Source organism: Danio rerio, chromosome 17, assembly GCF_049306965.1.
Source record: "Danio rerio strain Tuebingen ecotype United States chromosome 17, GRCz12tu, whole genome shotgun sequence".
Lineage (NCBI taxonomy): Eukaryota > Metazoa > Chordata > Actinopteri > Cypriniformes > Danionidae > Danio > Danio rerio.
In genome coordinates this window covers 21,980,715-22,004,977 of record NC_133192.1, presented here as the reverse complement: position 1 = coordinate 22,004,977, position 24,263 = coordinate 21,980,715, and the positions used below count along the sequence as shown (strand labels likewise).

General features: G+C 38.8%; 2 protein-coding genes across 51 annotated transcripts in view; one reads left to right on the top strand and one right to left on the bottom strand.

Moving 5' to 3' along the window:
• The window catches only part of ank3a (ankyrin 3a), a 189,904-nt gene extending 169,808 nt beyond the window's left edge, over positions 1 to 20,096 (top strand). For 15 of the 50 annotated variants that reach the window (XM_073928413.1, XM_073928409.1, XM_073928411.1 and 12 more), the window contains 10 exons: positions 2,378 to 2,452; positions 3,372 to 3,503; positions 3,637 to 3,717; positions 8,844 to 8,934; positions 10,805 to 10,985; positions 11,482 to 11,547; positions 13,772 to 13,855; positions 14,664 to 14,795; positions 15,586 to 15,672; positions 18,104 to 20,096. In XM_073928413.1, the coding sequence (XP_073784514.1) occupies positions 2,378 to 2,452; positions 3,372 to 3,503; positions 3,637 to 3,717; positions 8,844 to 8,934; positions 10,805 to 10,985; positions 11,482 to 11,547; positions 13,772 to 13,855; positions 14,664 to 14,795; positions 15,586 to 15,648 (905 nt within the window). In that variant the 3' untranslated portion in view covers positions 15,649 to 15,672; positions 18,104 to 20,096. Of the gene's footprint in view, positions 1 to 2,377; positions 2,453 to 3,371; positions 3,504 to 3,636; positions 3,781 to 8,843; positions 8,935 to 10,804; positions 10,986 to 11,481; positions 11,548 to 13,771; positions 13,856 to 14,663; positions 14,796 to 15,585; positions 15,673 to 18,103 lie in introns of all 50 variants that reach the window. The other 35 variants (XM_073928436.1, XM_073928432.1, XM_073928433.1 and 32 more) reach the window with 3 other exon arrangements.
• LOC141378555 (uncharacterized) overlaps positions 1 to 24,263 on the bottom strand; it is an 876,211-nt gene that overhangs the window by 744,126 nt on the left and 107,822 nt on the right. The gene's annotated exons all lie outside the window — the stretch shown is intronic.

Here is a 24,263-nt window from a genome sequence, read left to right as displayed (position 1 = left end):
AGGGAAGGCACCCTGATAGACAAGGTTCGGCAGAAAATTATTTCAAGTATCAACTAGAGGAGGACATGAACACTACTTTTAAAACTGTGGCTACTAAAGGCTTGGATTTCGATCCATGGTCTGGTAAAGAGGGAGAGGAAGGAGCTTTTGATGCAAAAAATAAAGATGAAGATCCGAAGCCCTGTGCTTTATCAGTGGAAGACAAATCACAAGCTACCACACCGGATACCACTCCAGCAAGAACCCCAACAGATGAGAGCACCCCAACTAGTGAGCCCAACCCTTTCCCCTTCCACGAGGGCAAGATGTTTGAGATGACCCGCAGTGGTGCTATTGACATGAGCAAGAGGGACTTTGTTGAAGAGAGACTTCAGTTTTTCCAGATTGGTGAGCATACATCAGATGGGCAGTCAGGGGACAAGGGGAAAGGGGGCAGGAATGCGGGGATAGTCACCTCTCACTCAAAGGCAGGGGACAGAACTGTAGAGGGGAAGGTAGAGGCAACTGCAGATTTAACACCATCCAGAGGCAGCACAGTGCAGGGCAGTGCTGACTGCCTGGAAGCACCTCCATCCGCTGACACCACCTCATGCACTGTCACAGCCTCCAAGGTTGATCCCAAATTACGCACCCCCATTAAGATGGGCATCGCAGCTTCCATTACTATAAAGAAAGACCCTGGCTCAGCTGAACTGACTGATGTAAAAGCTGAGTCCTCAGACAGTCAGATGCCGGAATACATTAGTTTGGAGTCTCAGTTAGCCGAAAGTCACTTTGATAGCAGATGCACTACCTCTCCCACAATGGGCAGAAAAGATTACCCCTCTGAAAACTACAATAACAACAATAATTTAGAGTCATCCAATGTGCAGGCCAACTACATCCAGTGTGGAAGTGTAGTGTTCAATTTGCAGTCATCTTCTGAACCCACCTTACAGAAAGCTAGTAGAATAGAAGCTCAGTTCTGTAGGGAGTCTGTGGAGAAAGCTTCTCAAAGTCATCAGAATAAAGTAGTCTTTGAGAACAGGCAGCCAAAGTCTAGGCTCCCAGTCAAGGCAGCTGGATTCAGTTTTAACACACACAGTTCAGGAAAGCAAAAACCTAAGCAGGTTGTGAGGCCAGAGGCAAGGAAAGTGGACCCTGTCTCCATAACACCTGAGCACAAGTCTAGAATTCCTGTCAAAGACATGAAAAAAAATTGTGCCGTTAGTTTCCAAGTAGTACCAAGATCAAGTAAGCCTGAGTCAGAGAGATCAGTCAGACCAGTAGTTCCAACTAGGCTTCCTTTCAAAGACAGGTCATCTGGTGCTTCCAGATGTTCAGTTAGTGAGGCAGGTCGAGGCAACTTTAGCGAAGTGTGCAGGCAGTCAATTGAGTTCCTAAAGAATGTTAGTGGAGAAGCAATAAAGGTGGCCGAACGACTCTCAGATGAGGAGAAACAGACACAGGGAGAGCAGTCGCAATCGGAGGAGGACAGCAGCACATCACGAAGCACCTCACTATCGGACCCCTCTCAGTCCCAGCCCTCCCTCTCCGCTGGCTCCTCCCGAGGGGTCACACCCTCGAAGACAAAGGCCAAAAGGGCGGCGGGCAGTGAGAGGAGGAGTAAGCGGACTGGAGGAGGGAAGGAGGGCAGTAAGAACGAAGGGGCTCGCAGGTCGCCCCCCGTCGCGGAGATCAAGCCTAGTTTGTAAAACTTTATTGAAAACTTTACTTGATCCTTAGTTGCATGAGCCGTTGTGACTGATTGGATTGCCTGTGGCGTGAATAATAGCTGTCATTCTTGTCATTCTCTCATCACTGTGCTGTGTGACTGTACCGTTCTGTATCTGTCCCTGTCAGATTTCCCCTTCTCTCTCCCTTACCTTCCAGAGAAAATAATGAGGGGTGGGGCACTGAACAGTCTATCTGTGTTGAGTTGATTATAGGAACATTGTTGATGAGGATTTTAAACCTGCTTCATTGTTTGTGAACTCTGTTAGAAAAAAAATGTGTAGTACTATGTTGTCTGCATGCCTCATCTCAACAAAATGTCTTTTTTTTAAAGATTTTGTTTTAAGTTTTTAATTCCGCGGTATACACACTAGTTATTGCCTGCATAAATTCTGTAAAAAATTTGTTTCACTTGCACAATCAGAGCACCAGCTGTGTAGCTGAAACATTGTAGTTCACTGTCTGCCTGTTCTTCCTTTTCTAGCCAAACACAACACTATTTAAAACATTTCCTAGTTTTTCGTCTCCTGTCCAATGGCCTATTAATGTAGTTTTGTTCATTTTTTTCTTGTTTTGGCCAGAAAAGAAGGAAGTCATCTGGATTTTTAATTTGAAATAATCGTATAACTAGTTTGTAATGATTATGTTCTGTATGTCATGTTAGGTCCACAGAGTCCATGTGAAAGAACAGACCTACGCATGGCCATTGTGGCTGACCATCTGGGACTGAGCTGGACTGGTGAGACTCACTTTGACCAATATGACCAGCAAATGAGCGGTTGCATTTTACTTGTCATCGAACTAATTATTCATGGTTGATCTTATGGAACATAAGCTATTTGAGTTCAGGGTTTCTGTGGGGTCTTAAAAAGTATTAAATGTTGATAAATCAAACATGATAAAATTAAAGCCCTTAAAAGGTATTAAAAAGTCTTAATCGCATTTTTACGAGGTCTTAATCGCATTTTTACGAGGAATTTTGTTCAAGCGCTGTTCAAAGTGTTTGACTCCAAAAAATAATAAATATATTTATTTTTCTACAAATATTAACATTGGGGTGCTCGAGCCACATGATTAGTTTGGACTGTGGTGCATCCGGCCTAGTTCCTTAGTCTGGGTAATGTCACGTAATTTGCGACGCTCTCCATATGTCGCGAAACCATAGAGCGAAACAGATGGCAAAATGGGAAAATGTAAGTAACTGATTAGAACTTGAAGTGGCGATGAGGTCTTAAAATATTTTGAGAAGGTCTTTAAAAAGTCTTGAAAAGGTATTGAAATTACCTTTAGGATTCCTGCATAAACCCTGTATCTAGGATGTTTAATGATAGATTTAGAACTGAGTAACGATGGGAAGTGATTCTCAACACAGCAGTGCTCTGGCTCCCTCTTAAGCATGTGATTGGTTTTGCAGCCCAATTCTGCATTTATTTGTTACATAATTTGTTTTTACATCTGACCATCTGAAGACTCTTCAAAAGTATTCTCTCTCTTTATTTTTATTTTTATTATAATTTTTAAAAGTTCAAAAACCAATTCTTCAACAAATGTATATGTATAGTACATGCATATGATATATGTATATGATATATGACTTCAGATTTAAAAAGCTTTTTATACTTTCTAGTTATAATGAAATGTGTTTTATTGTTTTATAGAGCTTGCTCGAGAGATGAATTTTTCTGTGGATGAAATTAACCACATTCGCACAGAGAACCCAAACTCTCTCACAGCCCAGAGCTTCATGCTCCTTAAGAAGTGGGTCAGTCGGGATGGGAAAAACGCCACAAGTGAGAATCTTTTTTTGTGTGTCTGTCCCTCCTGCTCTGTTCTATTCAGTTATATATCATTCTTTGATTTCTTTTATAAATGCTAAAGTTACAATGAATATAAGTTACTGTTATGTTGTTGTTTTTTTCATAGCGGATGCACTGACAGCGGTCCTGACTAAAGTGAACCGGATGGATATTGTGACTCTGCTGGAAGGGCCCATATTTGACTATGGTAACATTTCAGGCACCAGAAGTTTTGCAGATGATAGCGCTGTGTGCCAGGAAAAGGCGGATGGTAAAGTTTAGCCCCATCTAGCTGAACCCCCCACCCAAACCTCGCCCTCTCCTCCCCAACTCATTCCTTTTTTTTGTTTTCCTCTACAACCTCCCTGCAGTTTGCCAAAGTGTTAATCACAGGTGGACTATTAATAGTTTTTTTTTTTGTTTACTTGAAATCTACATCCAAACATTGCCTTTGGCACATTTATAGAACATCAGATCCTTTTCTGAGGCCCTGTTTACATCCATGTCGTGTTAAATCACTCACTACTTGTTTTAAAATTTTGATTTTAAAGACTTTCTTTATTCAGAGACTCTTCATTTCTGTTACCCCCTTCCCTTTCTCCCAACACCATATGCATGGACCTGGTTTGAACATGCATGTATATGGTCATGTGATGTGAAGCAATCACAGCATGATGCTTTGCCTCAACAAGTGTAGGAAGGGCCGCTCAAAACAATATTTTCCTGTTACACATGTACACTCTTTTCTTTTTATTTTCTTTAAATTAAGGCCCTACAGCAAGGGTGGGCAAACTCGGTCCTGGAGGGCCAGTGTCCTGCAGACTTTAGCTCCAACACTAATCAAACACACCTGAACATGCTAATCAGTGTCTTCAAGATCAATGGAAATCTATAAGTAGGTGTGTTTGAGTAGAGCTGGAGCTGAACTGTGCAGGACACCGGCCCTCCAGGACTGAGTTTGCCCACCCCTGCCCTACAGTATACTGCCAATGGAACAAGAAACAAGTACCGTTTTTAGCCATAACCTTAGTTCTGTTATACAAAGGGCAGGAAAGACTTACTTTTTGTAAACCAAATGCATGTTATTATCAGCTGTATCCTAACTAAGCTGTTGTGATATAAGTTGGCAGGAGTGTTACAGACCAGCTCTTTTTTAAGTAGTGGACCACAGCGCATGGCATCAGCTAAAAGACTCAGCTGTCCTCTGCCTCTCAAGCTGTCGATCTGCTTCCTCCTCCATCTACCCTTCTCTCCTCTCCTCCCCTTGACTGAAGCAAGGGATAAAAAGAGAGAGGGGGGAAAAGAAGAGAAAGAAGGAGATCATCCTTCTCTCCATAGTCTCCTCCTCCTGACAGTCTCCTGTGCCTCCCTCTATCAGCTACAAAGTGACTTGTCCTCTCCTCTCCTCCAGTACAACCCCCTATTTCCCACCTCCCAGACTCCATTCATTCTTCACATTCACGCAGTCATGTATTTCTAACTTGCATGTTCTTTTTGTGTTTTTTCCCTTATTTTTGGCTCGCATTTCCAATGATGTGGCCCAAGACTCTCCATCCAGTTATTCTCAGTTCCCATCTGCTCCACTTAAATCTTCCTTCTCTCTCTCCTCTCTCTCTCTTTCTCCTGTTCTTAACCTGTCAACTCCCATTTCTGCACGTAGAATTTGTCTCTCTCCCTCGCACTGCCCTTCTCCTCTGTCCTCTATCTCTCCCTGTTCATCCCATTGTATGAGTCTTGTCTTCTCCTCACCTCCGCCCTCACCGTTGCCCCCTTGTGCTTGCTGTCACTGCCCCTGCATCCCCCCCGGACCACCCCTGGCTACTCCATCCCTCTGTCACAACTCCTCCTCTATTGAACTTTTCATCTGAACAGACATTGTTCTTCTCATTTTCATTTTGCCAGATTTTGAGTCTCCCCATATTGAGTAGCAACACATTCTTGACAGTGATTTATAAAAAAACTATTTGTGTTTGCACATATTGCATACATGTACAGTAATTGCATCCGACTAACTTAAGTAACATGCGGTTTTTATTATAGACTGCCAACTTTTTAATCAAAGTTACAGATGAATATACACGGCAGTTTTACTATGGGGAGGTAAAATTTAAACACTCTACCTATTAGAAGTTTGAGCTCAGTAAGAATAAATTACAGGGCATCCGGAAAGTATTCATAGCGCTTCACTTTTTCCACATTTTTTTATGTTACAGCCTTATTCCAAAATGGATTAAACTCATTTATTTCCTCAAAATTCTACACACAGTAGCCCATAATGACAATGTGAAAAAAGATTTTTTGAAATTGTTGCAAAATTATTAAAAATAAAAAACCTGAAAAATAGCATGTACATAAGTAATCACAGCCTTTGCCCAATACTTTGTTGATGCACCTTTTTAAATATGATGCCACAAGCTTAGCACATATCTCTTTGGGATTTTTGCCCATTCCTCTTCGCAGTACCTCTTAAGCGCTATCAAGTTGGATGGGAAGCGGCGGTGTACAGCCATTTTCAGATCTCTCTAGAGATGTTTAATAGGATTTAGGTCTGGGCTCTGGTTGGGCCACTCAAGGACATTCACCAAGTTGTTGTGAATCCACTCCATTGATATTTTGCCGATGTGCTTTGGGTCATTGTCCTGCTGGAAGATCAGACTGTCTCCCCAGTCTGAGGTCAAGAGCACTTTGAAGCAGGTTTTCATTGAGCTGCATTCATCTTTCCCTCTATCCTGACTAGTCTTCCAGTTTCTGTTGCTGAAAAACATCCCCACAGCATGATGCTGCCACCACCATGCTGGCACACTGGATGGTACACTGTAAAAAATGCAGGGTTCCACATAATTCATTCATGTTGACCCAACACAAATCGATTAAGTTAACCTAACACTTTTAACTAATATATATGGATTGAACATAAACAAATAAGTTGTCATAATGAAATCTCAAAAATTGTGTTGTTTCGGCTCATTTTACATAAGTAAATTTTAATAAGTAAATGCCTGGCATTTACTCCAAAAAGTTTAAATTTAGTCTCATCAGACCAGAGTATTTTGTATCTTATGGTCTGAGAGTCCTACAGATGCCATTTGGCAAATTTCAGGTGGGGAGTGGTCTCCGTCTGGCCACTCTATCATACAGGCCTGATTGGTGGATTGCTGCACAGATGGATGTCCTTCTGTAAGGTTCTCCTCTCCCCACAGAAGAACACTGCAACTCAGACAGAATGACCATCGGGTTATTCATCACCTCCCTGACTAAGACCCTTCTCTGATCACTCAGCTTAGATGGCCAGCCAGCTCTAGGAAGAGTCCTGGTGGTTCCAAACATCTTCCACTTACAGGTGATGGAGGCCACTGTGCTTATTGGAACTTTCATAGCAGCAGAAATTTTTCTGCAACCTTCCCCAGCCTTGTGCCTCGAGACAATTCTGTCTCGGAGGTCTACAGACAATTCCTTTGTCTTCATGCTTGGTTTGAACTTTGACATGCACTGTCAACCCTGGGACCTTATATAGACAGGTGTATGCGTTTTCAAATCATGTCCAATAAACTGAATTTACCACAGGTGAACTCCACTGAAGCTCCTGAAACATCTCAAGAATGATCAGTGGAAACAAAATGTACCTGAGTTCAATTTAGAGCTTCACTAAAAAGCTGTGAATACTTATGTACATATGATTTTTCAGGTTTTTTGTTTTTAATAAGTTCGCAACAATTTCATTTCATCACATTGTCATTATGGGGTATTTTGTGTAGAATTTTGAGGAAATAAATTAATTAAGTCCATTTTAGAATGAGGCTGTAACACGCTGTGAAGACTTTCCAGATGCATTGTATATATATTTTTGAAGTCTTTTTAAAGCTGCATTTATTTGATCAAAAACATTTGTAGTAAAAAACTGTCATAGTTTTTTATGAACAGTATGACACTTTGTGTATTAGGTGATTTAACTGTTTCTTTAAATTAAACGCGTTCTTGCTAAAAAAAACAACTTTTGAATTAAGAAATTACAACAGATGTTTTGGAGATCTGCATCTGTTCCATTGTCATTGTGTATTAACTGTGTGCTTGTTGGCATGTATGTCTGATGAATCTTTGGGAAATACGGTCTAATGCTTTTGCTCTTCATGGTGGGCTTAGGTGTCTATCTCTGTGTTCAAATCAATAGTTCACCCCAAAATTTAAATGTTATCATTTACTCACTCTTATGTTGTATCGACCAGTTGTTGCATGGAAAACCTTTTGTAAGAATTCTTCAAAATAACACAATATTGGTTTGAAACAACATGAGAGTGAGCAAATTATACACATTTTAACAGATTTTTCAAACAATTTTCTGGTGAACTGTTCTTTTAAGCATGTTTATGTGTGTGCTTGTGTGTGTGATTGTAATTGTGTCCTGTCATGTCCATCCATCTGTGTGTGTATCATCTCACCCAGGTTTCCACACCATCCTGGCTCAACTGCAGTCAACTACCAACCCCACCCCCACCACACCCCCTATCTGCCCCTCTGTGTCTGATGACATCGAGCCTATCTTAGATCTACCCCTTGACCCTCCCCCTTATTGCCCCTCTTGGGGTCTAGAGCGGTACAGCGTGGATGAATCTATCAGAATCACCCCATCTAGACCCTGCGAACTGCCCCTGTCTAAACCTGTAAATCAGACACTCACTGAAACAACTGCCCAAATACACACACAAATTGATCCTCAAATACACACTCAGCTCCCATCTGACAATACCAAACACACAACACAACTCACATGTGACACTGACTCACAGCTTCCACCACTACACCATGACGAACCACCTCTAAACTCTTCTGAAACACTTCAGTCTGTCCCCAAAACAGACCCACCCTGTTTGAATACACAGGACCACCTTGTACAGGCCAATCAAGGGTCTCAAGACAAGGAATCAAGTGAGAAAAAAGGGTCTTTTCACTTCCAACAGAATTTGTCCCCTCCTATGGAACCGAATGAAATAGAAGAGCATAAGAGTCCCTCATCATCATCACTATCATCACCATTTGAAGAAACAAATATTATCCTGAAGGGAGAGGAGAACGTCAACCTTAAAGTGGTTCAAGGTCATGAGGATTCCCCTTTGCGACCCTGGGTAGAGGTCCTGAGGGAGTCTGTCTCAGGAGGAGAGGAGGAGGAAGAGGAAGAGGAGAAGGAAGCCCAGGAGAGACAAGAGCAACTCAAAGAGTCAGATGGCCATGGCCAAGTGAGGGAGAGGGAAATGAATGAGGAGATGCCAAAGGAGAAAGTGAGAGAGGTAGCGAGAGGTGTTGGGCAAATTGAGTCTGAGATCTGCTCGCTCTCCGCAGGCTGGTTCTCTGAGACATCCAATGCCAATGCAGAGCCAGCTGCTTCTGGACGGGGTCACGGCTCAGACCACATGGACAAACTAGAAAACAGGTACTTCAATTTTACTAACTCAAATGTGTAAGTCTTATAGACCTTTTTCTTGGAACGCAAAATTACCCATTATGTTGTCCATCAGCACCATCTCCTGGACTGATCATTTAAAGAAATGTGATCTAATAGGATGGAAAACAGCTGATGTGAGGCATTTTCCCCTCGTTGTCAGACGGCATCTTCTGCAGTTTAAATGAAGCCTTTTCATCGCTGAACAGTTTCTCTTTCTTTCAAATATATAACCAGCCCAAACAAATGTAATTCACCAAAATGTTTGACACACCCACATAGCCTGTACTGTGCCACTGACACACTGATTTAATAACTGTGACAAAGTGAAAATATAGGCTAGTGTCATTTCGAAATGACAGAAGAACACAAACCGTGGTAAAAACAACACACAAAATAAAATACAAACGGCTCGCGACTAGAATGAACAGCAAATCAGCCAGCAGAGTATCAAACAGACTTTTATTGGTCATTTTCATACCTTTTAAGTTTCATGCCAGTACTCTGGTTTGCTCTCTCTCTCTCTGTCTCTCTCTCTCTCTCTCTCTCTCTCTCTCTCTCTCTCTCTGTGTGTGTGTGTTTGTGTGTGTGTTAAAGAGCCGCTAAGCTAACAGCTGACAAGCCGGGAACGCGCACACACACTGTATTTCTGACGGCAGACACGTGAACTAGGAGAACATTTCTCATATTTCTGACGCTTAAACCACATGTGACAGATTATAGCGGCTTTAACAGACACATTTCTAAGTTGTGTGTCACAAAAACACTCTGTTATCCATTAAAAACGTTATTGAAACCCATTTTCGGAGCCCAAATTACCAGTTGTACACGCTGTAAACGGAAGTTTTTAGCATTCTACCGGAAGACGCTGGTCGCTATGGCGCCCTCCATGCAGCAGCCATGAAAAAGGTCTATAACACTTGATATTTTAAGTGTGCTTGTTGTTTTCGGTAAACAAACATCTTTGAAACTTAAAAAAGCTGAAAAAGCTTTAAAAGTGCTGTTTGTAAGCTTTTGATTCTTCTAAAGCATAAAATACCTTAATTTGTTTGCAGATATTTAAGAAACATGTCAAGTGAACATTTTTGTTTATCTGAAAAACAATGCTGAAATCTGATATTCTGCTTTGAAAATGTGAGTTACGTGCCGGAACGCTGTCTTTGTTTTGGCGCTTTTAACCCGTCCATTGTAAGTTTAGAGTTCCACATGAGGTTAATAATTAGCAAATAATGTAAATATTACGAGCGTAAACACGCTACTTGACAAGATTTACAGTGATGAGCAATTTAAAAAATGACTCAAATTTAAGTACAGCCAAATGAATCTGTAAATGCCTATTAATATCCTACTGAAATACACCACTTTTAAAAAATATATTGATAATAAATCTAAACATTGAGACTATTTTGACTGGACTATTGCACATTTATGTTCTGCCACTGCAGCAGTTAATTCAAACATATATTTAAATAGAAATAAGTTATATTAAATGGTAATAATATTTCATAATATAATATTTGTTTAATGAAGTTAAAGGGATAGTTAGGAACCCATAAAATAAAATTTGCCATCATTTACTTACTCTTTACTTGTTCCAAACCTGTTTGACTTTCTTTCCTCTGTTGAATACAAAGGAATATTTTTTGTTTTTGAAAAAGGTGAAAATATGTAACTATTGACATTCATAGTATTAGTTTTTTCTGCAATGGAAGTCAATGGTTACATGTTTTCAGCTTTCTAAAATATTATACTATGGATGTCAATTGTTACAGGTCTAGAAAAATGAAACTCATAAAGGATTAAAAACTACAAAAGTGTGAATATATGGTAACTAAATTGTTACATTTGAACCCTCTTGTAGTCAGGAGAACTCCAGCGACTCTATAACGTCATCATCCAAAGGGGATTCAGGAAAACCTCGACAAAACGGTGAGCACCCCAACGTCATGCCCCGCAGCTCAGCGTCTCAGGAATCAGCCAATGATATGAAAGCAGGGGCGGGCAAGCAAGAAGGAGCTCTGATCGCTGAGCACAAAGTCCAGGTGAGATAATCTCTGGATTACAGCATATAATAGCTGATAACACTGCCGATTCAAAGTTTAGAATCAGTTTAAAGGTCCCGTGAAGTGCTTTGAAATATGTGAGATTTTATTTGATGTCTGATGTAATCTAAGCTAAAACATGAAGAAAGGGTGGGACATACATTAGCTACTCCCTTTAAAAAAGAAATCATCAGCGTTTCGTTTTTATCACAGGTCTACCAGTAAGAGTAGTTGAGGTCAGGCTCATCAAATAAAAGCAAAACAAGATGCATCTTGATGGGGTCGAGACAGGTCAGATACTAGAGTGCATTTTGAAGAGGAACTTCTGTGTTCATAGCACACTAGAGTACACTAACACCTAAAAAAAACTATCATTTCACGGGACCTTTAAGACGCAGTGGAATGAGATAATGTTCCCTGGTAAACAGAATCATTCACATAACAGGAGAACTGAAAACACATACATGTTAAGATGTATTTTATATGCATTCATTAGCACCGTGGCCTGGATGAAGAGCGCACTGTCACCACCAAGGTGTTTCGTAGACGTCTCATTCTCAAGGTATCTGCCTGCAAAACTGCAGGACTGTCCGGGTAACCAGATTTTACTCCAAGTCTGACTTTGGTGTAGCTGGTGGACTGAATATGATTCCTCCAATCAAACACAGTGTTGTGTGATCTTTAAACATTTTTTTTTTTTTTTTTTTTACATCACTTGTGTCACAACGTGTGTGGTTGCTTTTTCTTTTTCGTACTTACAGGTGCTTGGTTTGGGTTTACATCTTTCTCTCAGCTTTTAAATTGTGTTACATATTTATATATATATTAAGACCTTATCCCAATTCTGTCTTTTTAACCTTGGCCCTTGGCCCTTGAAATATAGTATGAGGGGGAAGGGCTTCAGATTTACCCCTGAGAAATTGCACACTACTTCAAAACTTACAAAACTTTATCATGTCGTCGCAAGTTCTTATGTCATACGAGATTAATGATGGCGCCTGCTGTATTTATTCCAGTTAGAGCCCTGCACGGGCCTTGAATCTAAGCCCTTACCTGGCCTGAGATGCACAGGTTGGAGCCCTGCCCTTGTCTAACAGCTTATCAAAATTTTTGGCCCAAGTCCGACTTGAAGCTTGTTTTTTTTCCGCCAAACAGCTTATACTTTTGCAGCCATTAAAATAGAGCAGATTTGCATCTAATATAAAGTTGATGTTTTTTTTTTATATTAGAATGATTTAAAGAAGTGTTTGAAGTTTTTTTAATGTAAGTTTTAGTTTATTAAGTGACATCAATATCCAAGCGGTATGTGGTCCACAGTGAGTTTACTCAATTTGATTGTGTATAACCAGTTGGTTCATCACTTAAAGTTGTCACTATTTAAAAATTAGACCAAAAGCTTGCCTTTCCTCAAGCATTTTTCACAGTTTTAAGGTCGCCATTGGCAATCCTTCTCTTTATGATCTCCATTGCACCTGGCTGGAAATCTCAATGCACAAGGCATCATTGGGGCTTCCGGACCACACGCATAAGATCTCATTAATCTTTTTAAAACGTTATTTCTAAAGCAGGCCCGAAGCCTGATATGATGAAAATTCGACCAAACCCTGCAAGCACAGGACGTCAACATGATGTCATATTGACATTGAACCCCAACGTCGGGGGACGTTGGATTTTGTTTGGAAATGAAAATCGGGTTGACTTCAGAACCCAACGTCAGGCCGACGTCAATGTTCAACCTAAAATCAACCAAATATCAACGTCTAATCATGTTACCCCTTGATGTTTTGTGAACATTATAACTATGACGTCAATTAGACGTTAGATTTTGTCCACTTTTCCCCACAACCAAAAATCAACCAAATATCAACATAATTTGACATTGTAATTAGACGTCAAAATAATGTTGTCCATTGAATTTTGGTCACCTGACGTCACAACCTAAATCTAACCTAATATTAACATCTTATGATGTTGTGTGCTGGCTGGGTTGTCCGGCCCTGGGGGCATAAAAAAGTTGGGCCCCAATGGGCTCAGGCTCAAATGCAGGGCTCTAATCCCAGTTGCATAGCTTACAGTTATTATTATTATTATTTTTTATTAAATTGCTGTAGGCACTGATATCATGTTATCAGAATAATATAATGAGGCAATGAGCATGTAACTGTATTGTATATTTACACAGTATTTACACTTTTCTGACTTTTCTGACTTTTCAAGTGTCATCGAGTGACATGTAACAAGTAATATGTTGTGGGACTACTATACAGTAGTTATTATTATAGACTAGATAGCAACATTTTGCGATTTATAAATCTTTTTTAAAGCATGATCTTAAAACACGAATGCTGTTATGAGTGTAATAAAATATGTGCTTGTTTGCTGTAAAATTGTTAATATTAAAAAAAACGTACATTTGTGCATCTCCTTACATGCATATGCAGCCATGTTGCTGGGCTATTTTCTTACCCCTTCGTTTTTAGTGTGATCCTAGAAAATCTCTGTTTCAAGGGATATCTAGCCCTTCCCCTTGGCACTATGCCTTCAAGTTAAAGAAAAGTTGGGGTTGAATTGGGATTGGGCCTAAGTGTGTGTCTACTAATGCTTTGCAGTGGTGATGTAGAGCATGAAAGCATGTTGGCTCATATTTAAAGATCCAGCTTCGCTTGCAGGTTCACATGACAGCTCAGGGTGTGTGGAAGTGTGTTTGTAGGTGTGGCGTGCCGCTTTTGAAGATGTCCTGGATATTTGTGTCTACATATTGAATTTTAAGCGCTCTTTTGCTTTAGGGAGAGGAGGCACGAAACATTCCTGCCGAGTCAGTTTCAGAGGAACAGTTTATTGATGAAGATGGAAACATCATCACTAGAAAAGTAACTCCTCTGATCCCCTCATGTGACTTTTTTCCATATTTTACTCAGTTAAGGCGGGCGTACACTGTGCAAATTATAATGGTCAGTAGATTGTATGTCCATGTACATGTCACGAGTGAGACTGTGAAAATCACTCTGACATATTGATTTACGACTTGATTTTATGACCTAACGAACTTTGAATTTTCTAACTCAAACTTAAATACGAACTCTAAAACCATGGAAAAAGAGGAAGATATTGCTTTCAGAACCTATCTCTCTCTTTCTCTCTCTTGATCCCAAAAAAACCCCAGGGTCTCTTTTAGCAAACTTTGCATTGTACAAATAAATGTTATTTAATTAACTAATGATTATGTCTCATGTGATGATTTAAAGTGGTTCAAATAATTTAATATTTAAGTTAAATATGTTTACTTCAGAGCTTTACTTTCAGCTGTGCACATTCTCCTGTCAGGTTTGTGTTTTTAAAGACAACTTTTGCAAGGGAAATAGTGTACGCACATTTCTACCACTGTTTTGTGCTTACGTCATGTTTATAAATGAGACCCCTTGAGCTTGATAGCCATGCCAATGCAAGCATCAATGATTTCCTCACCATGTACGCCCGTCTTTAGATTGCTTTTTACTTTTGCTTTTTCAGAGCTGATATAGAGATACCGAGCAAATGTTAAATGCTGAAAGACATAATATATTTTCCTTGCAGCTCCTTCTTCCATAACCGTAACTGATTCTACCCTATCCTCACATTGTTTTGTTTACCAATGGCAATCATACATGGTGACTTCTGATCCTCAATACTCATTTACAGGTCATTCGAAAGGTAATTTGCCGTGTGGACTCTCCCACTCCTGAAAACCAGGGTTTGGTGAGTGACACTGGGTCACAGGGAGACTCTTCGACAGGGGATGAGATCCAAGTCCCCCTAACTACCCACGCTGAGGTTTGCACAGTCTGTGTGGAGTGTTTCTCTTTCCATATAGAGTACAATGACCATTTATTTAAAGGCTGTGAATACTTATGTACATGTAATATTTTAGGCTTTTTATTTTTAATAAATTTGCAACAATAGAAAAAAAATCATTTTTCACATTGTAATAATGGGGTATTGTGTGTCAAATTTTGAGGAAATAAGATAATTGAATCAATTTTGGAATAAGGCTGTAACATAAAAAAATGTGGAAAAAGTGAAGCGCTACGAATACTTTCCGGATGCACTGTATGTATGTAATAATAACACAATAATGCAGTAGAGAGTAGAACAGTTTTGGATATGAGAAATCCTCATATCCGCACAGACTGGAGACCTGAATTAACCAATGTTGTCGATGAAGTTGTGTGTTTATTGACATTCCTAAATTATTTTGACAAAGTTTAATAATACAGTTGAATCACAGTATAACATGATTCAACATGATTCTTCAGCTGTCTCTCCTCTAACCTAAAGTGTGTCTTCTGTCTTTCTTTTCTCCCTTTTAGCCGTTTTGACTTTCTTCCAGCATTATACACTGATCTTTCCATACAGCAAAAAAAATAACGTGAACTGAACTGAACTTCGTCAGCAGTTTAATATTAACTTCTTGTCAATTATTAGGGATGTGTTATGTAATGATGATATCTGGGTGTTTCCAGGGTGATGTTTTGATTCTAAACTATAGTTCTTCCTCCAAAAGATTTGCTCATATATTGTCCAGCTCTTTAATACAGATTATTCTCTATATTTGTGCAAACAGGGAGACATTTCCAAGGCGAGGAAGAAGGAAGACAAACGTTCAGAAAGAAAACATCATTTGTAGATGTGGCTTCATGACTATAGACAGGTACAGCACTTAAAATAAATGCACACATACACACACAGAGAGAAATAGTGGGATTAAAAAAGTTGTTTGCCTCCTTACTGATAAGAACTGATAGGTAAACACATCATGCAGTTATTTTTTTATTATCATGATAAAACAAATACAAAAAAACATAGCCCTTTGTGAATAAGTGTTTGCCCCCTAAACCTAATAACTGGTTGTGCCACCTTTAAAGGTGCAGTATGTAAGTTTGACACCCAGTGGTTGAACTAGGTATTGCATTCCTGGATTAAAACAAAAGCAAGCGCAGGTTGCCAGATCAAGGGCCAAGGAGTGAGTCTGACGATGGAGCCTAAAGGCTGGTTTAAATTATGTTCTAAATAAAAGCAATGAATGGCTGTATTTAAACGTTTCTGTCATGTTTTGTCTGGTGCAAACAGCCAAAGTGCTTATCACTGCAAATCTCAACAGGTAGCAAGTTGTTAGGACATGGGGTTACACCTTAACATGCTCACCTAATGTTTACGCTCATATTATTCATATTATTTGCTATTTAATAACCTCATGTAGAACTCTGAATCTGTGTCTCATTTTGGAGTGTTCTACTGTCCACCGGAGGTCACATTTCGGTCACAGATGCATAAAAACGTCCATTTCCCGCTAACATTTAAGCACTGCTGAGCGCAATTTAAAAACAGCGCTGATTTGCCATAGAATTCACCAGTGCTCAACAGATGACTGTGATTGGCTGTGAAGGTCATCAATATACCACTCTTTACAGATTGCAAATACAGATAGACCAACATTGGAGCATTTTAAAGCAATGAAGATCAGTCGATTCATCAGAGGATCGCTCGTCTGTGTTTGCACTCTGTAAACATCGGTGAAGTGCGTTGAACTGATGACCTTTACAGCCAATCACAGTAATTTCTGTTGAGAACGTGAACACCATGGCAAATCAGCGCTGTTTAAGAACACCATCAACAGCACTTAAATGTTAACAGGAAATAAACGTTATTTTACATTTCAGGACTGAAATTTTTTATCGTGACAAGTCTAATATAGTAAAATAATCAGGTCAATAACTTGAGTTTGATAAATGGCTTCTAAAACATGTGTTTGGGAAATAAAACGTTAGCTAACTAGTGCCATTTCCCTTAACTTAGCTGAAAATGAGGTACGATATCCCTTTTTATTTACACTATTCATTCAGAACGGACCTTTGGGTCACTCAGCCACAGCCATATCAGGCTTGCAGCCCGAGACCGGTTACTCACTGAAGCTCAGCAGGGCTGGGCCTGGTCAGTACCTGTATGGGTGACTACATGGGAAAAACTAGGTTGCTGTTGGAAGTGGTGTTAGAGAGGCCAGCAGGGGGTGCTCATCTTGTGGTCTGTGTGAGTCCTAATGCCCCAGTTAAAGTGAAGGGCACGCTATACTTACTGTCCGTGGGTGCCGTCTTTCAGATGAGACATTAAACCGAGGTCCTGACTCTCTGTGGTCATTAAAAATCCCATGGTACTACTCGTAAAAAGTAGGGGTGTAACCCCAGTGTCCTGGCCAAAGTCCCTCAATCGGCCTTTGCGATCATGGCCTCCCAATTATCCCCATCCATCGAATTGGCTCTATCACTGTCTCTCCACTCCACTAATAGCTGGTGTGTGGTGAGTGCACTGGCGCTGTTGTCCTGTGGCTGCCGTTGCATCTTCCAAGTGGATGCTGCACACTGGTGGTGGTGTGAAGAGACCCCCCTCATGATTGTGAAGCGCTTTGGGTGTATAGTCATACACAATAAATGCGCTATATAAATACACACATTACATTACATTACTCGGATGGCGGTTAAATCATAAACTTGTGTCACTTTCTCTTTGCTGATAAGATATACAGCCAGGTACACAACATTCCTCTGTGACTCAGTCAATACTTCTGGGTTTCTTCCCACCACAGCCTCGATTTTGCTGTTTAAAATGGTGGCCACGAAAAGTCAGTCTATACATAGTTGAACCATGTTGGCGCAATAGCCTAGTGGTTAGCGCGTCGACATATAGTGCAGTAGCACGTCAGGGTGTCCCGTGTTCGAATCCTGGCTCAAGGACATTTCCCTACCCTACTCCTCTCTCTCTCTCTCCAACTTCACTTCCCGTCTAAATACTGTCCTATCTAATAAAGGCAAAAAGGCCAAAAAAAAACATAGTTCAACCACTGGGTGTCAAACTTACATACTGCCCTTTTAAGTTATAAATAATGTTTTAACAGGACAAACACTTTTTTACACAGGGCTATGTAGTTTTTTTTTTTAACTTTAAAAACTGCATGTGTTTACTTCTGTTGTGATTCTTTTATAGTTGAACTTTTGTTGAAATTGAATCATTACTCCTATGGAACTATAACATTACTTTTTTGTAAGAAATCCTTTCATTTTCATTTGGTCTGTTTTGTGTCTCTGAAGGTTTGCAGGTATACTATGGATCAGTTTCCTGAACACCGGGCCCACACACGCTGAAAAGAGACATTAGGCCTGAAAACCATACTGCTTCCATTCTGAAACGCATGGTGTTCAAAGAGACTGAACTCTGAACTCTCCGCTTGCGCATGAGCATGCATCACACTGCTGACACACTTCCTGTTCCAAGGGGGTCTTTAAGAGTTCTCCTTCCTGAAATGGGTCCCGGTGAATTCTACTTCCTCTCTCTGTTGGGTCCTATGTAACTCAACTCTCTGCTTCTGGGGGACCTACGAGATTACAGTTCTTGATGGTCAACACTTGCGCTGAAACAGGAAATCAGAAACTATTTTGTGTGTGCCATGAATATCAGATGATTAAGTAAAGGGGGGTACATTCAGAATACTCCAAACTTTACACTCACACAAATTTCCCTGTGACCAAAGATGGCACAAAAGCTCTTTTTCGTGTTTTAGGAGGGGAAATAAACAATAGATGCTGTTGACCTTACATTCGCCTTACACGTACCGTGGACCCATGACGTCAGGAGGAGGATCCCTGTGGTTTCTTTTTTATTTATAAACAAAAATCAATTATGTGGTGGATTTTTCTGTACATAAATCACATTATGTAAAAAAAAAACAATACAATTTAGTAGTTAGGTTCGGCGAGAGCACCGCAAACATACACTTTACAAGTGCTTTCGACATTTTAAAGACAGTGAAACTTGTATAATTAATTATTATAGCAGGTATGTTTGTATATGAGAAAAGTTGGTTCGGTTTTCAGGGGACATTTCCGTAATCCTCTGCGAATTTCAACCATTCCCAAAATGGGAATTTATCCAATTCTGTGAAGAAGAAGTCATACAGAGGACTAATATTTTGATGCATGCACTTCACCTTATTTTAAGAACCTTTTTTTCTAAGTTTGCAAAACACTGTATTTAAAAAAGACAAATAAGAAGACTTTTTCTCGTGTGCACATACAACTCCTTTTTATATTCCAACACGTCACCCGACAAGCATCCATCATGTAGAAACGTGTGAAAAGCTTCCTTAGGAGTGGAGTGTAGTGTCCATACTCCTGCATATGGAGGACAGTGTGTGCTGACGTTAGCCTGAGCGCCGTTCAGAATGTAAACGCTAGAAATCAGCATCTCTGTTCAACTATCACTGTATCATGTGTATTGGCTGTACAATGTAGAGTTCTCTCTTTGTCTTAACGCTGTTTGTAATCATTATAAGAATGTCTCCATCCTTTTTCTTTTCTTTTTGGTCCGCCGAGGTTTTAAAATGACAACTTTTGCTTTTGTTTTTCAGGTTAGGTGAACATTGAACATTTCCATCTACTCATATGGGATGTCTTTAGACCTTTATTACTTGTAAATTTACTAGCTTATGTATTACAAAATGACACACACTGGATGGTCATTCTAATTTTAAGTATTACAAGAAATCGGTTTTGAAATCGTGTGATATATTTTAGACCAGCGAGTCAATGTGTTCGGTTTTTGATAATATAGACCTTTTCTTTAGAGATTACTTCTTCTTTTTTTTTTCTTTTTTTTGTTAGTTTGTTTTTTCCTCCAATAGAGCTCTGGTCTTTTTAGCTTGTGGTGTGTATGGTGTGAAATATCCTTCGGTGTGCTGAACTTTGCTATGGCAGTGAGATCTGAAAGACTTTATAAGGAAACTAGGTCATCATGATGGAGTGTGGTTCTGCTTCCCTGTTACATGTCAATCAAACTGTGGGAGGGGCCTGACACGGCCCAATCCAAATGGGTTGATTTTGTTTCATATGATATGTTTTCACCTGAGCGACATTTTTGATGTACAATTCTTACAATGAGTGAAGCCATTTAAATGTAACTATAATAGCACTTTGGTTATTGGAGGTCTTCTCTTTTAGAAACTAGCAGCTATGATGCCACCATAATGTTTCAAATGTCTTACAGAAATCGGATTTAAAAATAAAATAAACGCATTGATTTTGCAAATCGATTGTTTTATTCAGTCATTTTAGTGCTCTCATGTTATTTGTGTTCTTATTTTTTGCACCACATCATAGTCGAGTGTTTAATGTGTGTAATATGTATCTATCACATTAACAATACATATTTTTATATTTGAACATGCTATGTAGAATATGTGGCAGCACGGTGGACAGTGGGTAGCACAATCACCTCACAGCAAGAAGGTCACTGGTTGGAGCCTCGACTGGGTCAGTTGGCATTTCTGTGTGGAGTTCTCCCAGTGTTCATGTGGGTTTCCTCCAGGTGCTCCAGTTTTCTCCCACAGTCCAAAGACATGGGTAAATTGAACAAGCTAAATAGGCTGAAGCGTATGTGTGTGTATGTACGAGTGTATGGATGTTTTCCGGTGTTGGGTTGCGGACAGAAGGGCATCTGCTGTTTAAAAAAAATATGCTGGATAAGTTGGCGGTTCATTCCGCTGTGGTGACCCTTGATGAATAAAGGGACTATGGCGAAAAAAAAAGGAATGAATGAATGAATGAATGAAGAACATGTATTGTCCACCCTTGATGTGACATTATAACATTAACACCATTCATAGGTTCTTATCAGTAGTTTTGTTGATGAGTAATGATGGTGATTAGCTTTCTTCTTTATGATCTACATACAGGTAGTTCATAAATAAAGCAGAGACTTTTCAACAATGCTTAAGATATCATATCTGAAATCAGATGTAACAACTACATCTGTTCTAGTTTAAATAGCACCCTGGGCGACCCCCACCCCCCAAAAAAATCATATAGAATCATATAGAAACTATGTAGTTGACTTTTTATTACTCCCATTGGAACGTATGTAATTGTTTTAAGCAAACAATTTAGACTGCATACAAACTGAAATGTAACTAACATTTCACTACAGCTGGACCTTTCTTGCCTTTTTTGCTGCAAAGTTATTATATCATCATGTAGCCCATTAAATTTACCCAGGGATGTTGCTAAACATAATGGCTATGCCCCCACCCAAAAACATATATTTACTTTTTTTTTTTGGACAATCATCCTGTGCCACCCCAGCAAGATGCCACCCTGAGTGATCGCCCATATTGCCCATGCCTAAATCCGCCACTGGTAACAAGTATTTATATAAACTGGATGTGACCTCTGTGGTCACACTTTCCTGCTCTATAGAATTACATCCATCTTTAAATGTGACCTGTTATTGAGTTTTTTGAATAAATATATATGGGTTGGACAACTAAAACACTGGCCAATTCAGTGTTGGGGGTTTTATGGCAAAATTTGACCAGCCTTGTGCACGGCCAGTCTTCACCGATTGCACATTCTACCAGCAAGAGCAGCGAGTGAAGGTCTAATTAGCAGAGTAATAGCACAGTAGTTTTGCTTAAGTTATTGCAATGCACACAAAAATATTTGTGACATGTCAGAGTTTAAAAAAGACAAATTCTTTTGTGATCTATCAAGAGCCACTTGTGTCCAGGGTAATGTCAGCGTACCACCAAGAAGAATGAAGGAAGCTGTCTGAAAGGAATGTCCAGGTGCTGGATTGCATCCAAAAAAAAAAAAAAAAAAACACACACAGCTGCCCAACTCATTGTAGAATTAAATGAGCATCTCAACTCTCCTGTTTCCACCAAAACTGACCATCGGGAGCTCCGAAGGGGCAATCCGAATTATTAAACCAACTTTTAATTTTTTTCTTTTTTTTTAATATTTCCCAAATTATGTTTAACAGAGCAAGGAAAATTTCACAGTATGTCTGATAATATTTTTTTCTTCTGGAGAAAGTCTTTTATTTGTTTTATTTCGGCTAAAATAAAAGCAGTTTTTTTTTATTTTTAAAAACCATTTTAATTTCAATATTATTAGCCCCTTTAAGATATATATTTTTTCGATAGTCTACAGAACAAACCATCATTGTACAATAACTTGCCTAATTACCCTAACCTGCCTAGTTAACCTACTTACCCTAGTTAAGCCTTTAAAAGTTACTTTAAGAGTGTCTTAAAACATATCTAGTAAAATATTATTTACCGTCATCATGGCAAAAATAAAATAAATAGTTATTAGAAATGAATTATTAAAACTATTATGTTTTGAAATGTGTTGAAAAAAATCTTCTCTCCGTTAAACAAAAATTTTGGGAAAAAATAAATGGGGGTTAATAATTCTGACTTCAATTGTAGATAGACGGGTTTCTAAAACCTTTTTTTGCCACCAAAGGGTTCAAACATTGTATTCTGAAGATTGTCCTGTGCATCAGGATGATTATGCATCAATAAACATCTCCCATGGCCTGCACAGTCACCAGATTGAGCCTGGACCTGGACTCTATTCTGCAAGAAGAATGGCTCAAACGCCCCCTGGACACTGTGCAGGACTTGTGTCGTTCCCAAGACTAACTAATGCAGAATTGGCCACAAAAGGAGGCCCTACACTATACAATTTAATTATTGTGGTCTAAAACCAGGCTTTCCACATACAATAGTCAAAAAGCTTTCATTAAAGTTTTTTTTTTTTTTTATCTATTAAATACCTATTTTTGTTTAAGGACAATTCTGAAAAACTTTTTGATCCACTTTAAAGTTGGGCTATATATTGGTGTTTGTGAGTGTGATAAATAATTCATTAAATGGAGACATTAACAATTGAAGAAAACCAATCAATACCAACAATAATACTGAACAATTATTGCTAATATGGGCTGTATAAAACATGCATAATATAAAGTGCATTAATCGTCACACATATCTGTACTTGTAAAATTAGATGTTTGCATTTTAGTAAGAGCCCTAGCTATCACTGAGAAAAGTTATGGGAAATAATAGAAAACTTTTGTAATTTATGGTCATTTTAAAAAATCATTCTGCAAACAAATAAAGCTTTTTTGACATGAAGGAATTTTTGAACAAATTGAGTAAATGGTTCAAATTTTTAAGCAATCATTAGAAGCATGGAAAATTGCCTTTAAACAACTTTTCTCCACATACGTACATTCAATGGAATAATCAACATGTGTTGCATAAAAACAAAAGCATATTTGAAAAAATTTGGTTCGGCAAGGGAATTATTTTGGTTTCAGATTTACTAAATAACAGATGTGAGATTTATACTTTTCAGGAAATTCTTCTACAGAGATAGGTTTTTTCTTTTTTTTTTTTTTTTGCATAATGATTATAATTTGGTTATGAAAAGCATCTTTAATAAACTGCTTTACTTAATAAAAATTCATCTTACTTATAACCCAAATTCCAAAAACTGTACTTGGTGGTATCAGTATCTTAGATACAAAATGTAATAACTTCCATATCAGAAAATGTCTAACTCAAAATAGTAGTTGTTTCCCAAAAGCCATTTTGAAACGGAAAAAATATTTTCCTTTCCCTTTTATAGATGATATTTGGTCAACAATTAAAAAGTTTTTATTCCTAAATAAGGTAAAATTAATTTAATTCAAAATATTACACAGGTACTATCCCTGCAATATATTTATTAATACATTTAAATTATTTAAACTAAATTATTTTAAAAAGGCCATTTCAACCACAGTGTCTTTTACATCTATTTTGTACTTGAAAATGGGTTTCAGGGTTAATTTTTGATTCATTCTACAAAATAATTAACTTTGACGCAACGGGAATTCATGGTTCTTTTTTTGAATTGTAAAACTAGCTGATACACCCGATAAAGCTTTGAAGTTGATCATTCAAGCCAAAGTAATGTCTATTACTCCCTCCCTAATTTTGTATTTAAAGATTTAAAAATAGTATATGTAATGTATATGCAATGTATATGTAATGTGTATGTAATGTAGTATTTTTTATTTAATGTATGTTATGCATCATGTCTTTTATGACTGTTACATATGGTATCTTATCATTTAATATTGCATGCTTGTCAGTTATATGCTTCAGTAAAAAAAATGCTGTCAGAATATCAAAAAAGTAAACGGTTCAAAGATTCACTCATAACAGACATGACTCTATTTACCTCCTCAACAAATGCTGTCAGAATGAATCGGTGATTCAAAAGATTCGAGTCTCAGCAGCACTGAATCAAACCCCCCAAACACTCTGTCCTCTCCGCCACTGGACGGCGCCACCCTCTCTATTCGCTTGCACTTTCAGCACGCCCAGTCATTTCTTGGACCGTTCCCCTACAGTCGATCCAC